Source organism: Melanerpes formicivorus, unplaced genomic scaffold, assembly GCF_026170545.1.
Source record: "Melanerpes formicivorus ecotype bairdi unplaced genomic scaffold, bMelFor1.0.p_v2 SCAF_102, whole genome shotgun sequence".
NCBI classification, from domain to species: Eukaryota; Metazoa; Chordata; class Aves; order Piciformes; family Picidae; genus Melanerpes; species Melanerpes formicivorus.
This window is the reverse complement of record NW_027142454.1, coordinates 424,767-441,769: the sequence shown is the minus strand read 5'-3', so window position 1 is coordinate 441,769 and position 17,003 is coordinate 424,767. Positions and strand designations below refer to the sequence as shown.

Below are 17,003 nucleotides of genomic sequence, written 5' to 3'. Positions count from 1 at the left end.
TTCCTTTCTGGCCATCAAAGATCTGCAGGTGGAAGCAGATTTCCCTGCATACTTTGAGGAGCTGAGGAAAGTCCTGGTCAAGGTGAGGAGGCAGCAGGTGCTGTTGAAGGGACAGCTCAGCAGTCTCTGGGGGGGGATGAGAGGGACCAATGGAGGATCTTTGAGCTGCTTGTGGAAGCATCCTTGTGGAGAGCAGCCAGTGATGATGGCTTGCTGTGCAAAGGACAAAGGGGACACCCTCAGCTTGCTGTTTTTTCTTTGCTCTGCACAAGAGGCCTTTGGTCTCCAGCAGTGGATTGTGAGAGTGGGGTGAATATCTTGTGTGGGAGGCTGAGCTGGGGGTTTGGGTGCTAGGTGTGTATCTCAGCCTGGGACAGAGTACTGCTGGGGCAGCCAGGGTCCTGAGGGCAAGGAGACTGATCCCAGGGGTGCTGGTAGGTTAAGCTGGGATGTTCAAAGGCTCCACAGGATGTGAGGGGTGGGAAAGGACCTATGGGAGATCATCCAGTCCAACCCCCCTGCCAGAGCATTACCATAGAGCAGGTCACACAAGAATTGGATCTAGACAGGGCTTGGAAGTCTCCAGAGAAGGAGACTCCACAACCTCTGTGAGCAGCCTGCTCCAGGGCTCTGTGACCCTCGAGGTCAAGAAATTCTTCCTCATGTTGAGGTGGAACTTCCTGTGCTGTAGTTCCCATCCACTGCCCCCTGTCCTATCCCAGGGCACAAGTAAGCACAGGCTGTCCCTGTCCCTTCCTGACACCCAGCTCTCAGATACTGATAGACATTGATCAGGTCCCCTCTCAGCCTTCTCCTCTCCAGACCAAACAGCCCCAGGGCTCTCAGCCTCTCCTCACCAGGCAGTGCTCCAGTCCCTTCAGCATCCTTGTGGCACTCAGTCCTTTTCTTTCCATCTGGGCTGTGCCAAGGTTTGGTTTGAAGAGCTGTTGGGTGCTCAGAGTGCCAGGGGCCCTTTGTCACTGCTGTTTGCCTTGGGCAGGTGGATGAACACCATGCAGTCAATCAGAGGCTCACTGCTGCCATGGCTGACCATTCCAACCTCATCCGCAGCATGCTGGTGCAGGCGGAAGATGCACGGCTCCTGGGAGACATGTGAGCAGCTGCTTCTGGGGTTGGCATTTGGAAGGCACAGGAAAGAGCACAGAACCCAGACTGGGGTGTTAGGAAGAAGCTCTTCCCCAGGAGGGTGGTGAGAGCCTGGCACAGGTTGCCCTGGGAGGTGGTGGAAGCCTCATGCCTGGAGGTTTTGAAGGCCAGGCTGGATGTGGCTGTGAGCAACCTGCTGTAGTGTGAGGTGTCCCTGCCCATGGCAGGGGGGTTGGAACTGGCTGAGCCTTGAGGTTCCCTCCAACCCTGACAATTCTATGATTCTATAAACCCATTGGTGTCCTGTAGGGGATGCCCACTTACAACTCTTGATGCAGACTTGGTAGCTTGCTTGGTCCCAGCCAAGTCTAGTTGAGAGAATAGAATAGAATTAACCAGGATGGAAAAGCCCTTTGAGATCATCCAGTCCAACCTATCACCCAACACCATCTCATCAACTAAACCATGGCACCAAGCACCCCAGCCAGTCTCCTCCTAAACACCTCCAGGTGACTCCACCACCTCCCTGGGCAGCACATCCCCATGGCCAATCTCCCATCCTGTTCAATACCTATATTGATGATCTGGAGGAGGGGATTGAGTCCAGCATCAGTAAATTTGCAGAGGACACCAAGCTGGGGGCAGGAGCTGATCTGTTAGAGGGTAGGAGAGCTCTGCAGAGGGACTTTGCTAGGCTGGGCAGATGGGCAGAGTCCAACAGGATGGCATTCAACAAGTCCAAGTGCTGGGTGCTGCACTTTGGCCACACCAACCCCATGCAGTGCTCCAGGCTGGGGTCAGAGTGGCTGAGAGCAGCCAGGCAGAAAGGGACCTGGGGATGCTGTATGATAGTAGGCTGAACATGAGCCAGCAGTGTGTCCAGGTGGCCAAGAGGGTCCAATGGCATCCTGGCCTGCATCAGGAACAGTGTGGCCAGAAGGAGCAGGGAGCTCATTGTGCCCTGTGCTCAGCACTGGTTAGGCCACACCTTGAGTCCTGTGTCCAGCTCTGGGCCCCTCAGGTTAGGAAAGATGTTGAGTTGCTGGAAGGTGTCCAGAGAAGGGCAAGAAAGCTGGGGAGGGGTCTGGAGCACAGCCCTGTGAGGAGAGGCTGAGGGAGCTGGGGTTGCTTAGCCTGGAGAAGAGGAGGCTCAGGGGAGACCTTCTTGCTGTCTGCAACTCCCTGAAGGGAGGCTGTAGCCAGGAGGGGGGTTGGTCTCTTCTCCCAAGCACCCAGCACCAGCACAAGAGGACACAGTCTCAAGCTGTGCCAGGGGAGATTCAGGCTGGATGTTAGGAAGAAGTTCTTCTCAGCAAGAGAGATTGGCCATTGGGATGTGCTGCCCAGGGAGGTGGTGGAGTCCCCATCCCTGCAGGTGTTTAGGAAGAGACTGGCTGGGGTGCTTGGTGCCATGGTTGAGTTGATGAGATGGTGTTGGGTGCTAGGTTGGACTCAATGATCTCAAAGGTCACTTCCAACCTGGTTAATTCTGATTCTCCAGTCTGTTTGTCTTGTAGCTGTCAGACATGCAGGTGACCATGGCAGCCACCACAACCCCATACTGCTGCACCTTGTCACCAGCCAAGCAGGACTGACAGACCCTGTCCCCAGGGATGCCAATAACTGGGGTGGTTGTTTCCCTCCCCCACAGGAAGAACATGAAGGCAAGGTACATGGAGCTGTATGATCTCAACAGGGATTTGATCAGTCAGTACAAGATCCGTTGCAACAACCACACAGAGCTCCTCAACAACCTCAAAGCTGTCAACCAGGCCATCCAGAGGGCTGGCCAGCTTCGTGGTGAGTAGGTGGCTTTGGAGGGGATGGGCAGTCTGGGACCCCAGTGGGGGCAACAGCAGAGGTTTCTTGGAGTTAGTTAAGTGCCTTCAGGCCTCCTGACCTGAAACTAAATTAGGCTCTTCTCACAGGTGCCCTATGATAGGACAAGGGGCAGGGGGTGCAAGGTGGACTAGAGGAGGTTCCACATGAGCATGAGGAAAAACTCTTTCACTCTGAGGGTGGTTAAACACTGGAACAGGCTGCCCAGAGAGGTTGTGGAGTCTCCTCCTCTGGAGACATTCCTGACCTGCCCAGATGTGTTCCTGTGTGACCTGCTCTAGGTGATCCTGCCCTGGCAGGGGGTTGGACTGGATGAGCTTTCAAGGTCCCTTCCAACCCCCTCATGTTCTGTCATCCTGTGAAATTAGAAATAAGCTTTCTGTTTTCAGTCATAGCCTCTGACAGGCAACTGTGAGAGCCCAGAGTCTGGGATCACAGTTTTAGAGCAGTTCAGAGCAGCTTCCTGCTGCCTGGATGGGATGGAAACTGCTGGCTTTGGTAGACACAGTCTTAAAAATGTTTCACAGGATCGTGGGCAGAATCCCAGCAGGGTGGGGGCTGGAAGGGACCTCCTCAGATCATCCAGTCTAACCCCACTGCTAAAGCAGGGCACCCACAGCTGCTTGTCCAGGATCACAGTGGGCAGGTGGGGTTGGAATCTTTCCAGAGGAGGAGACTCCCCAACCTCTCTGGGCAGCCTGCTCCAGGCCTCCAGCAGCCTCGCACCAAAGAATTTTCTCCTCCTGTTCAGATGAAACTGTCTGGGTTTCAGTTTGTGTCTCTTGCCCCTTGCCCTGTCACTGGGTACCACTGACAAGAGTCTGGCCTCATTCTCTTGCCTCCTGCCAGCTCTTGCTGAGCAACAACAAAGGAAGGACCTGGATCTGCTGGAGCAGGTCCAGAGGAGGCCATGCAAATGATCAGGGGGTTGGAGCAGCTCTGCTATGAGGACAGGCTGAGGAAACTGGGAGTGTTCAGCCTGGTGAAGATAAGGCTCCAGGGAGACCTAATAACAACCTTCCAGTACCTGAAGGGGGCTACAAGAAGGCTGCAGAGGGACTGTTTGCAAAGGCCTGCAGGGACAGGACCAGGGGCAGTGGTTTGAAATGAGAGCAGAGAAATTGAGGTTGAGTGTTAGGAGCAAGTTCTGCACCGTGAGGATGGTGGAACACTGGGACATGTTGCCCAGGGAGGTGATTGGGCCCCAGCCCTGCAGATTAGAATAGAGTAGAGTAGAATAGAATAGGATTAACCAGGAGATATTCAAGGTGAGGCTTGACAGGGCTCTGGGGCAGCCTGATCTACTTGGGGATGTCCCTGCTGACTGCAGGGGGGTTGGACTGGATGGGCTTTGGAGGTCCCTTCCAACCCAACCCATTCTGTGAGTCTATGATTTTTGAGACTGGATCAACTAAGTGTTTTTGCCCTGTTCCTTAGGGCCTGCAGTGTTTTCTCATTTCCCTTCCTCCTCTCTCTCCCCAGTTGGCAAACCCAAGAGCCAGGTGGTCAGTGCCTGTCGGGACGCGATCCGAAGCAACAACTTCAACATGCTCTTCAGGATCATGCGTGTGGGGACAGCCTCCTCCTGAAGCTGCCTGGGCAGCAGTGCTGGCACAGGGGCAGCAGTGCTGGCACAGGGGCAGCAGTGCTGGCACAGGGGCAGCACTGCCACCTGAGGATAGATAGTAGGCCAAGTGACAATCAGTGCTGAACTCCATTCCCTTCTCCTCTGGAGAGGGAACTCATTGCAAAGGTAGCGCTGTAGGGAAGCCGGCAGGGGAGAGATCACACAACGACAGGGGTTGGAAGGAGCCCCTCTAGGGGTTGTTGAGTCCAACCCCCTCCCTGCCAGAGCAGGTTCATCTACAGAAGGTCACACGGGAGCACATCCAGGGGGCTCTGGAATCTTTCTAGAGTTTGAGACTATCTCTCTGGGCAGCCTGCTTCAGGGCTCCATCACTCTTAAATTCAAAGTAGTTCCTCTCCGTGTTTAGATGGAGCTGCTGATGTTCAAGTTGGTGCCCATTACCCCTTGGCCTGTCACTGAGCACCACTGAGAAAAGCCTGGCCCCATCCTCCTGATGTTTATATGCAGGCCAAAGCTTTGGGAAGAAAGCAGCAGAGTTGGGGTGCAGAACATCCAGGTGGGTCTTGAAAGCCTCCGGAGAAGGAGACTCCACCACCTCTCTGGGCAGGCTGCTCCAGGGCTCCAGCACCCTCACAGTAAAAAGGTTTCCCCTCATGTTGAGCTGGAACTTCCTGGGTCCCAGTTTGTATCCATTGCCCCTTGTCCTGTCACAGGGCACCACTGAAAAGAGCCTGGCCCCATCCCCCTGGTGTTTATATGCAGGCCAAAGGTTTGGGAGGAGAGCAGCAGGGTTGAGGTGCAGATGTGTTTATGCAAGCCAGAGCTGTAACCTTGGCACAGTTATTTTTCTTACCCTAACTTATTTATGTATTTTAATATATTTTGTAGTTAAGGCAGCAACTTTTCCCCCCATTAAAATACAGATTGGTTTGACTGCTCCTGCTCTCATTTAGATGGGGAGATAGAATTGGGGGAGGGGGGTGTTGGAAGGGGACCTCAAGAGACCATTCAGTCCAACCCCCCTGCCAAAGCAGGGTCACCCAGGGCAGGTCACACAGGAACACAGCCAGGTGGGTCTTGAAAGCCTCCAGAGAAGGAGACTCCACCACCTCTCTGGGCAGCCTGCTCCAGGGCTCCAGCAGCCTCACAGTAAAAAAGTTTCTCCTCGTGTTGAGGTGGAACTTCCTGGGTTCCAGTTTGTATCCATTGCCCCTTGTCCTGTCACAGGGCACCACTGAAAAGAGCCTGGCCCCTTCGTGACGCCTGCTCCTCAGATTTATAACCATTACTAAGATCCCTTCTCAGGCTGCTCTTCTTCAGGCTAAAACCCCCCAGGGCTCTCAGCCTTCCCTCCTCAGACAGATGTTCCCAGTTAGAATGGGATGGGATGGGATGGGATGGGATGGGATGGGATGGGATGGGATGGGATGGGATGGGATGGGATGGGATGGGATGGGATGGAATGGAATGGAATAGAATAGAATAGAATAGAATAGAATAGAATAGAATAGAATAGAATAGAATAGAATAGGTTGGAAGAGACCTTCAAGATCATTGCATCCAACTTGTCACCCAACACCATCTCATCAACTAAACCATGGCACCAAGCACCCCAGCCAGTCTCTTCCTAAACACCTCCAGGGATGGGGACTCCACCACCTCCCTGGGCAGCACATCCCAGTGGCCAGTCTCTCTTGCTGTGAAGAACTTCTTCCTAACCTCCAGCCTAAACCTCCCCTGGCACAGCTTGAGACTGTGTCCTCTTGTTCTAATAGTGCTGGTTGCTTGGGAGAAGAGACCAACCCCCACCTGGCTACAACCTCCCTTCAGGTAGTTGTAGACAGCATATTGATTCTGTAAGTGTCTCTTCCAGCTGAGGTTTCTCTGCTCCAGCTGTGAAAAACCTGCAGGCACTGCGGTGGGCATGGCAGGAACACCACAGCCAAGCTTGGGTGCACATGAAGAACTGGGAGTGCTTAATGGGATCAAAAGGAGAAAGGTAGTGAAACATGCCTTAGCTCCTGGCTCAAGACCTACTTATGAACTGTGGGATCTCTTAGGATTGGATTAAAATATTACAGCAAGGCTCTATCTTAGATCTCAAAGCATTTTAGAACCTTTGCCAAAGCAAATCATCATCCAGACGCTAAAAATACCCTGCACGGGGTGGAGGTTGGGCTCCGGTGCTGCTGGAGCCTGCATCATTCATCACACCTCCCACTGTGTGGGGTGGTGTCTGCAGCGGGGGCAGGATGAGGCCATGCACTCTTTGGGGAGCTTCTTGGGGCTGCCAGGAGTATCCACTCCTGGGAGCTTGCTCTGTCCTGTACTTGCCACTGCTGAAGGCTCCAAGGAGGTCTCTTCCAACCTTAGCGATGCTGTGAGAAACTGTGATAAACTGTGACAGCTTCTTGTGGCCTTCCAGCATCTGCAGGGGGCTACAGGAGAGCTGGGGAGGGACTTTTGAGGGTGTCAGGGAGTGATAGGACTGGGGAGAATGGAGCAAAACTTTAGAATAGAATAGAATAGGACAGAATAGAATAGGACAGAACAGAATAGAATAGGATAGGACAGAATAGGACAGAATAGAATTAGAATAGAATAGAATAGAATAGAATAGAATAGAATAGAATAGAATAGAATAGAATAGAATAGAATAGAATAGAATAGAATAGAATAGAATAGAATGGAATAGAATAGGAATAGAATAGAATAGGAATAGAATAGGAATAGAATAAGAATAGACTCTGGGTGCCCTTGGAGGGTCCCTTCCAACTGATGCATTCTGTGATTCTATTCTATGGAGCACCGTGCCCAGTTCTGGAACCTCTATTACAAGAAGGATTTGGAGGTGCTGGAAGGTGTCCAGAGAGGGGTCAGGAGGTTGATCAAAGGCTGGAGCTGCTCTGCTATGAGGACAGACTGAGAGAGTTGGGGTTGTTCAGTCTGGAGAAGAGAAGGCTCTGAGGAGACCTTCTTGTGGCCTTCCAGGATCTGAAGGGGGCTACAAGAAAGCTGGGGAGGGACTGTTAAGGGTGTCAGGGAGGGATAGGACTGGGGGGGATGGAGCAAAACTAGAAATGGGTAGATTCAGACTGGATGTCAGTAAGAAGTTCTTGCCCAGGAGAGTGGTGAGACACTGGCACAGGTTGCCCAGGGAGGTGCTGGCAGCCTCATGCCTGAAGGTTTTGAAGGCCAGGCTGGATGTGGCTGTGAGCAACCTGCTGTAGTGTGAGGTGTCCCTGCCCACGGCAGGGGGGTTGGACCTAGCTGAGCCTTGAGGTCCCTTCCAGCCCTGACAATTCTATGATTCTATAACTTAAAGCCAGCAGCACCCAGATTGATGGCAGGGTGAGTGGTGGATGTGCAACCAGCTGAGTGTAGGAAGTCACCCTTGTGGTGTGTGTCTTAGTCCCCCAGGTGGCTCCTTGCCACTGCTTCAGCCCCTTTGGCACACAGAACTGCACTGCCAGAAGCACAGGGCTCTGGCACTTCAGATCTGCAGCAGGAGCTCACTTTGAATCCTTTGAAGCAGCTGCTAGTTAGTCAAATGGAGTTCCCTGGAAGAAGGGTGGTGAGGCACCACCCATGCTGTTCTAAGCAGGCAAGCTGGAGACTTGATTATGGAACAGTCTCCTGGCAGAGGTGCTGGGCCTCTGCCACCTGCTGTACCTGTTCCCACTGCTGCAGCCCCTTTGTGTTCACCCTCCTAAGGCTTGCTGCCTTTTACATAGCTCATCCTGTGGTGAGAGTGGCTCAGATCAGAAGGCAGCTCTCCTGGCAGCCTGAGTTATTTCTCTATGGCTACACACCAGGCACTCCCAGGCCCAGCTCTGTTTTGCTCTTGTTAGTGAGGGGCAAGGCCTTCAGTCACAGGCTGATAAAGGCTCTTTGCCCCTGGATGAGTTTCTGACAACAAATCAGTCCTTTATTTCCCCCCCAAACCCAACTTTTTGTCTTTGCCAAGTGTAGGATCCCTGAAAGCGGAGCTGACAGCAGCTTTGCAGTTGGCTGCTGAGATAAAGCAGCTCCTGGCAGCTGATGTGAGCTGAACCTGCACCAGGAGATGGGTGGCCAGCAATCACCACTGCTGTGACTCAATCCAGTGACCCCTTGCTCTGGTGCTGGGTGGGGAAACTGCTCCCAGCAGCTTGAGCTCCTGCTCAGGTACAGAATGACCTCTGAAACCATCCTAGGAGAGCTGCCTGTTGCTAAAAATCCACTGGCAAGGCTGCTTAGATGGCTGGAAACATCTCTTTAACATCTCTGAAAACATCCTCTTTAACATCTTCATTGATGATCTGGATGAGGGGGTCGAGTCAGTCATCAGCAAGTTTGCAGATGACACCAAGTTAGGAGCAGATGTTGGTCAGTTAGAGGGTAGAAAGGCTCTGCAGAGGGACCTCGACCAAATGGACAGATGGGCAGAGTCCAATGGGATGGCATTCAACAAGTCCAAGTGCCAGGTGCTGCACTTTGGCCACAACAACCCCATGCAGAGCTACAGGCTGGGGGCAGAGTGGCTGAGAGCTGCCAAACAGAGAGGGACCTGGGGGTGCTGATTGACAGCTGCCTAAACATGAGCCAGCAGTGTGCCCAGGTGGCCAAGAGGGCCAATAGCATCCTGGCCTGCATTAGGAACAGTGTGGCCAGCAGGAGCAGGGAAGTCATTGTGCCCTTGTACTCTGCATTGGTTAGGCCACACCTTGAGTCCTGTGTCCAGTTCTGGGCCCCTCAGTTTAAGAAGGACATCGAAACACTTGAACGTGTCCAGAGAAGGGCAACAAGGCTGGGGAGAGGCCTTGAGCACAGCCCTGTGAGGAGAGGCTGAGGGAGCTGGGGTTGTTTAGCCTGGAGAAGAGGAGGCTCAGGGGAGACCTCATTGCCCTCTCCACCTCCCTGAAGGGAGGTTGTAGCCAGGAAGGGGTTGGTCTCTTCTCCCAGGCACCCAGCAGCAGAACAAGAGGACACAGTCTCAAGTTGTGCCAGGGGAGGTTTAGGCTGGAGGTGAGGAGAAAGTTCTTCACCGAGCGAGTTGTTCGTCATTGGGATGTGCTGCCCAGGGAGGTGGTGGAGTCCCCATCCCTGGAGGTGTTCAAGAGGGGACTGGATGTGGCACTTGGTGCCATGGTTTAGTCATGGGGTCTGTGGTGACAGGTTGGACTCGATGATCCTCGAGGTCATTTCCAACCTTAGTGATACTGTGAAAACATCCACCTGGCTCCAGCAGGGAGAGTGCCAGCACTGACTACTGTTTAGCCAACCTTGAAAGCCCTTTGCCACCATTTCCTAGCCCCAGGATATTTGGGGGTTCCACCTTTTCTTTAGCCTCTACCCCAGGGTGCTTCACTCTGCTCTGTTTGGGCTCCCTAAGAGACCTGGCTCAAAACTGGCAGTGTCCAACTGCTGCTCCAGCAGGGAAGGTTCCAGCACTGAATGCTGTTGACCAGACTTGGAAAACCCTGAGCAGCCATTTCCTAGCCCCAGGAAATTTGGGGGTTCCATCTTCACTTGGTGCTGCCTGGGAACCCCACAGCCTGCAGGAGAGGGCTCTGTGGAAGTGTGACTTCCAACATCCTCAGCCAGGTTCCCCTCTGGAGGTGAGCAACCCAGTCACAACTGCAGCTGACCCCTGTCCAGGGGTTATCTGATTATTTGTTTTAGCTCCTGTTTCTCCACATCCCATGGGTTGCTCCTCATCTTAATTAATACTAATTGCCTGACTACCCACCTCAGAGCTTCCCTGCTGCATATTTATGAGTGCCAAACCCATTCCTTCAGTCTAGTCTGCAGCTGAACCCTTTCATCTCGCTCCAAGTTGCATTGTTCCTGTTTTCAGCTACTTGGCAAACTGAGCATCACCAAAGCCTGACAACAAGGAGGGTGGAGAGAGAGGAAATGGCCTGAAACTGTGCCAGGGGAGGGATTGGGTTGGAGATGAGGAAAACTTTCTTTGCTGCAAGAGTGGCCAGGGATTGGCACAGGCTGCCCAGGGAGGTGCTGGAGTCCCCATGCCTGGAGGTGTTCAGGAAATGTGTGGCCATGGCACTTGGGGACATGGTCTAATGGCCATGGTGGGGTTGGTGGATGGTTGGACTCAGTGATTTTGGAGGTCTTTTCCAACCCAGACAATTCTCTGCTCTGCATTTGTGTAACTCAGCGCTTCAGGGCTGGTGTCTGCATCTACCAGCAGGCTCTGGGGCTGGAGGGACAGCTGTGTCCTTCTGCAGCTCAGCTGCTTGGGGTCTGCACAAGGCTGTGGGGCCTGCTCTCTGTTGTCCACACTCTGTAGCTGCTCACTTGCTGCTTTCACACAATCCCAGCGTGGTGGGGAGTTGGAAGGGACCTCAGGAGGTCATCCAGTCCAACTCCCCCTGCCAAAGCAGGGCCCCCACAGCAGCTTGCCCGGGGTCACAATGGCCAGATGGGGTTGGAAGCTCTCTGGGCAGCCTGCTCCAGGCTTCCAGCACCCTCACACCAAAGAATGTTCTCCTCCTGCTGCTGTCCTGCTCACTCACCCTGTGGGTGTGTTTGTTTCATCTTCACATCCCTTGCCATAGTGACCAGAGCAGTTTGCACTCAGCTGCACCTTTGTCCACACAGATTTCTACCACCACCTGCAGGGGAGGACTCCCATTCTGGGCAAGGTCTAAATGAAGACCTCTCCCTCTCTTCCACTACCTCCTGTCCTTTGGAACTTTAGGGAGCAGAGTCCTTCCCTGTGCCTGCAGCACCAGCCCTATCCTTGGCTTGCAGGATGGAGCAGGATGGGTGTGAGAGCAGAGCTGTGTCGGGTTGGAAATCCAACTGCAGAGCTGGCTCCTTGCATTGCTTCATGCCAGTGGCCCAAGGCAGAAGGGTGGCTCTGGGTGTGCTCAGTGGATAGAGGGTGGCTCAAGAAGAGGCTGCTGTGCCCTCTGGTGTGGTCTGCCTTTATTATTAACCAGCAGCAAGCTGGCAGAGCCCAGCAGCCGCTTCCCTGTCTCCTGAGAGGCCCTTCCAAGTGCTCCCCAGCACTCTTGGAGGCTCACCATGCAGCAGGGTAAGGAACTTTGTGTCCTTAATGAATGAATTTACTCCCAGCTTTGCCATGCAAAGCTCTGCTGTCACCTTGGTTCAAAGCTACCCAAAGAATTCTTTTTCTTTTTGGCTTGGCTTTGCTCTTTTTCCCCCCTTGAAAGCTCCATCACTTGTCTCTTTCTCCTGCAACACCACACAATCATAGAATGGTTGGGGTTTGGAAGGGACCTTAAATATCATCTAGTTCCAAACCCCCTGCCATAGGAGTGCCACTAGCTCAGGTTGCTCAAGGCTTCCTCTAACCAGGCTTGGGGCATCAAGTTCCTTGGGCAACCTGTTCCAGGTTCATAGAATCACAGGATTGTCAGGGCTGGAAGGGACCTCAAGGCAAAGCCAGCTCCAACCCCCTGCCATGGGCAGGGACACCTCACACTACAGCAGGTTGCTCACAGCCACATCCAGCCTGGCCTTCAAAACCTGCAGGCATGAGGCTTCCACCACCTCCCTGGGCAACCTGTGCCAGTGTCTCACCACCCTCCTGGGGAAGAACTTCTTCCTCACAGCCAATCTGAATCTACCCATTTCTAGTTTTGCTCCATTCCCCCCAGTCCTATCCCTCCCTGACACCCTCAAAAGTCCCTCCCCAGCTTTCTTGTAGCCCCCTGCAGATCCTGGAAGGCCACAAGAAGGTCTCCTCAGAGCCTTCTCCTCTCCAGATCATCCTTTTCTCTTTGCATACAACAGTAGCCATGGGAGACTGAAACCAAGCAAGGAGGTTTCAGTGGTGCAGAGAGAATCCATCTTAGGGAGACAGGTCAGTGTGAACAGGATGGTTGTAGGTCTTTTAAGAGCAGCTAAGCACAGCCACCTTCCAGCTGTCCAGTGCAGGAGTGAAAGGCTGGAACCGAGCAACTGCTCCCAGCCCAGGGCTGAACCACCACCGAAGCTGTACAGCTAAGAGGCTCTGGCACCAGCAGGGGCTGTGATGCCTTCCACTTTGGAAGCAACAGCAGTATTGGGATGAAAAAGGAAGGCTGTTATTCCTGTGTCTTCTTGAGGGCAGGCTCTAAGGATGTCCTCCTGCCCTGTGAGGAGCTCAGAGAACTCATGGCCCAACAACTCCCAGCCTCACCTTGAGCTTACTGCTCCCCTCCTGGGGTCTTTTACTGCTGGGCTGGTCTTCAACAGCAGGCCTGGAACTGGAGCAGGAGCTGACTCCAATCCAAAGCTGTCCTCTCCCAGCCCAAGAGAGGTAGGAGGAATTAATGTGCAAGCTCCCTGCAAGCCCATGGCCTGCACTGCCTGGCTTGGGTGAGCTCAGAGGACACCTGTGTCTCCCCAGTGCCAAAACAAGGCTCAGGCAAGCACATGCAGGCCAGGGCTGAGCCTGCAGCAGCGTGTTGGGCAGCCTGCCAAAGCAGCAACAGCCCCACAACAGCACCTCTTGGAGGGGCTGCATCTCTTGGAGGGGACAATCTGCCCCAGTCCTACCTGCAGGGGGACTGAGGGGTTGCACCCAGCTCACCACCTTCCTTCTACTGCTCACCACATGACTCAAATTCATCTGCTGCCTGGAAAGAGCTCCAGTGACAGAAGCTGTGTTGGAGCCCAGCAGATCCCATGACAAAACTCACCTGAAGCCTCTTGGGGACCCTCCTCCCACCTGTGGATGCCAAGCCAGGCAGAGGGTAAGTTACCACCTGCCTGCCCCTGTTCCAAGGCTGGAGCCACAGCCCTTTCCCACCAGGAGCAGAGAGCCATCCCACAGGCAAGAGCACACAGGAGCAGGTCTCTTGTCTACTCAGCTTGTAAATTCTTTGGAGGAAAGGCTGCATCTCAATCTGTCTGCACAGCATTTAGCATAATGAAGAACTGCTCCTTGTTCCAGTGCCAGCTCCTCGCTGCCAGCAGCTTTACAGCCTCCCTGTCTCCCTTCCCAGCTCCTCAAGAGTTGTGCAGCTGGAAAAACCTCCTCCTTCCCAGGGCAGCTCCTTCTGGAGTGAGCAGAGCTGAGCCCCAGAAATCATCTTGGCTGTTTGGTAACCAAACTTGCCAGACCAGAGGCTGAAGCATTTTGCTGATCTTTAGTTTCCTTTTGTTGTTTCATAAAAAGCAGGCAGCAGCTAGGGGGGGGGCACACACAGTTGTCACTGTCACCCCAACAGGTTGGAGACACATATCACCACTGGGCACTTTCTTCCTTTTCATGTGGTCTCAAGACCAAACTCTTCCTTTGGATGAAGCAGGACTGACAGATTACTGGGCAGCTAATGACCAGCCTTCTCCTCACCCCTGCCTTAACTGCCACCCTTAGGTCTGTTCAAAATGCTGTCTTCAAGAGGGCTGGAGCACCTCTCCTGTGAGGACAGACTGAAGGAGTTGGGGCTGTTCAGTCTGCAGAAGAGAAGGCTCCCAGGTGACCTCATTGTGGCCTTCCAGTATCTGAAGGGGGCCTACAGGAAGGCTGGGGAGGGACTTCTCAGGATCTCAGGTAGTGATAGGACTAGGGGGAATGGAGTGAAGCTGGAGGTGGGGAGATTCAGGCTGGAGGTGAGGAGGAAGTTCTTCCCCATGAGAGTGGTGAAGCCCTGGAATGGGTTGTCCAGGGAGGTGGTTGAGGCCCCGTCCCTGGAGGTGTTTAAGCCCAGGCTGGATGAGGCTCTGGGCAGCCTGATCTAGTGTGGGGTGTCCCTGCCCATGGCAGGGGGGTTGGAACTAGATGATCCTTGTGGTCCCTTCCAACCCTGACTGATACTATGATGATACTATGATACTAAGTGAGTTGATGAGATGGTGTTGGGTGATAGCTTGGACTTGATGATCTCAAAGGTCTCCTCCAACCTGCTTAATTCTATTCTATTCTATTCTATTTTCCTCTTCCACCAGAGAACAGCTGGGGGGGCTGGCAGAGACGTGTGGCAACAACCACCCCTGAGACTGGGTTCCTGTTGGTACAGGTAACTAAATCCCCTGGCCCCCCCTCCCTGAGGTAGGGTACAGCTCCTGTGCAGCGTGGTGAAGTTGGCAGCAGCCAAGTGTCTGTGCTGGGACAGGGCCCAGCTGAGCTGGACAGGGAGCTGGCCCCCTCCCTGCCACCATGTTCTGAGTGGCAGTGGCCACCCCCTGGTACCATCACTCGTAATAGACAAAGGAAAAATCCCAAAATCCTCTGCTGCTGGGATGCTGCCTCTGGCCTGCCAGGCTCTGGTGGTTGATGTACTTCACAAACTTCATGGTTTCTTTGTCTCTGTACACCAAGGCCAAGCAGTTCTCCTCTGGATTCACTGTCAGCAGCTGGAAGAAGACAGGAAAGCAAGGGAGGAAGTCAGTTCTCCCTAATGCCACTTGTCTCCTCAGTTTGGATGCCACTCCAAGGGGGGAACAAAGAGAAGTGTTTCAGGAACCAGTCAGAGCAAAGGTCTGATTTATGGCACCACTTCCCTTGTCATCTCCCTCAGCCTGCAGCTTTCATTAGACATCAAGGTCCAGGTGAAGGCTCTGGTTGTCTGATCAGACTGCCTGCCTGGCCCTGTCAAGGGCTGCTGCCTGTGACCCTGGTGAACAGTATTTCCCTGGGAAAGCATCCCCCCTGCTCCGGCCTTGTGCCCTCTGAGGCTGCCCAAGTGCCACCAGGCCCTGTTGGGAACTGAGTCACACAGTCACAGAATTGTCAGGGTTGGAAGGGAGCTCAAGGCTCAGCCAGTTCCAACCCCCCTGCCATGGGCAGGGACACCTCACACTACAGCAGGTTGCCCAGAGCCACATCCAGCCTGGCCTTCAAAGCCTCCAGGCATGAGGCTTCCACCACCTCCCTTCAGCTTCGTGGTGAGCTGAAGGTGAAGGCAGAGCTCCACCCAGGAGCACTCAGGCAGGAAGGCTCCAGTGTGGTACAAGTGCCCCCAGGGTTCAACAGCAGTATGACAAAGGGTAATTGTGGCTCTCCACCCTCCACAAACGGAGCTCACTTGCAGCTGAGGTCCTCACCTCTTCATCTTCACCCTTGGCGATGTAGGACGTGAAGCCGCCGTACGCTGGGTCCCAGTCTGGAAACAGAAGATGAAGAACCTTGGGAAGCTCCACACAGCCCTCCTGGGGCTGCTGCTTTTCCATCCCAGTCCCTGGCTGCAGGGCAAGCCTCACTTTACCTCATGCCAGCCTCTTTTTGCTCCGTGTGTCAGGCACCACTCAAAGCGAAGGGACCAGATTTGCCTTCTGCCACAGCCAGGCTCTGGCTGCTTGCTGCTCTGCTCCTCACTTGTGGAGCAGTTCTGCCTCAGCAGGCCTGCAAAAGGCTTTCAGGAGAACCACCAGCAGGTGCCAGAAGCTCTCAGCCCTGCATTCTGTGCTCAACTGGCCCCAAAGCCTTGGCTGGATTTTGGTTCTCACTGCTAAGTAGCAGCCACCTGAAATGCCTAGACACACAATCACAGGCTTGGTTTGGTTGGAAAAGGTCTTCAAAGGTGACTGAGTCCAACCATTAACCCAGCACTGCCAGGTCACCACTAAACCATGGCCCTCACAACCACATCAACAGAGCTTTTCAATGCCTCCAGGGATGGGGACTCCACCACTGCCCTGGGCAGCTTGTTCCAGTGTTTTGAGAACCCTTTAGGGGAAGAAGGTTCCTCTAATATCCAACCTAAGCCTCCCCTGGTACAATTTCAGGCCAGTTCCTCTGCTTCTATCACCTGAGACCAACCTGGACAAGAGACCAAGCCCCACCTCACTTCAGCCTCCTTTCAGGAAGTTGTAGAGAGTGAGAAGGTCTCCCCTTGGTCTCCTCTTCTCCACAGTAAACACCTCCAGCTCCCTCAACTGCTCTTCCCCAGCCCTGTTCTCAAGACCCTTCCCCAGCTTCATTGCCTTTCTCCTGCCATGCTCCAGTACCTCCATGTCCTTCTTGGAGTGAGGGCCCAAAGCTATACCCAGCATCTGAGGTGTGGCCTCCCCAGTGCCCAGCAGAGGGATGATCTCATGCCTCAGGTAAGTTGTGAAGGCCCTGGGCTGTGTGACTTGGAGGTGCAGCAATCCTTTTGATGAGAGGGAGGAAGAAATGGGGTAGGAGCACAGCCCTGTGAGGAGAGGCTGAGGGAGCTGGGGTTGCTTAGCCTGGAGAAGAGGAGGCTCAGGGGAGACCTTCTTGCTGTCTCCAACTGCCTGAAGGGAGGTTGTAGCCAGGTGGGGGTTGGTCTCTTGTCCCAGACAAGCATCACCAGAACAAGAAGACACAGTCTCAAGCTGTGCCAGGGGAGGCTTAGGCTGGATGTCAGGAAGAAATTCTTCCCAGCAAGAGAGGTTGGCCATTGGGATGTGCTGCCCAGGGAGGTGGTGGAGTCCCCATCCCTGGAGGTGTTTAGGAAGAGCCTGGCTGGGGTGCTTGGTGCCATGGTTTGGTTGATCAGATGGTGTTGGGTGATAGGTTGGACTTGGTGATCTTGAAGGTCTCTTC

The 17,003-nt window shown here is 53.9% G+C and overlaps 2 protein-coding genes across 4 annotated transcripts in view; one reads left to right on the top strand and one right to left on the bottom strand.

Annotated features, from left to right (window-relative positions):
* The window catches only part of BBS2 (Bardet-Biedl syndrome 2), a 44,845-nt gene extending 39,377 nt beyond the window's left edge, over positions 1-5,468 (top strand). The window contains exons 14-17 of the mRNA XM_068166567.1: positions 8-82; positions 1,001-1,113; positions 2,759-2,907; positions 4,429-5,468. Of these exons, the coding sequence (XP_068022668.1) occupies positions 8-82; positions 1,001-1,113; positions 2,759-2,907; positions 4,429-4,535 (444 nt within the window). The 3' untranslated portion in view covers positions 4,536-5,468. The remainder of the gene's footprint in view (positions 1-7; positions 83-1,000; positions 1,114-2,758; positions 2,908-4,428) is intronic.
* Positions 30-17,003, bottom strand: part of OGFOD1 (2-oxoglutarate and iron dependent oxygenase domain containing 1) — a 29,681-nt gene continuing 12,707 nt past the window's right edge. For 2 of the 3 annotated variants that reach the window (XM_068166589.1, XM_068166590.1), the window contains 2 exons: positions 15,539-15,597; positions 12,202-14,848 (listed from right to left, as the gene is read on the bottom strand). In XM_068166589.1, coding sequence (XP_068022690.1) covers positions 14,687-14,848; positions 15,539-15,597 — 221 coding nt within the window. In that variant the 3' untranslated portion in view covers positions 12,202-14,686. Of the gene's footprint in view, positions 214-12,201; positions 14,849-15,538; positions 15,598-17,003 lie in introns of those variants that run through there. The other variant, XR_010990852.1, reaches the window with a different exon arrangement.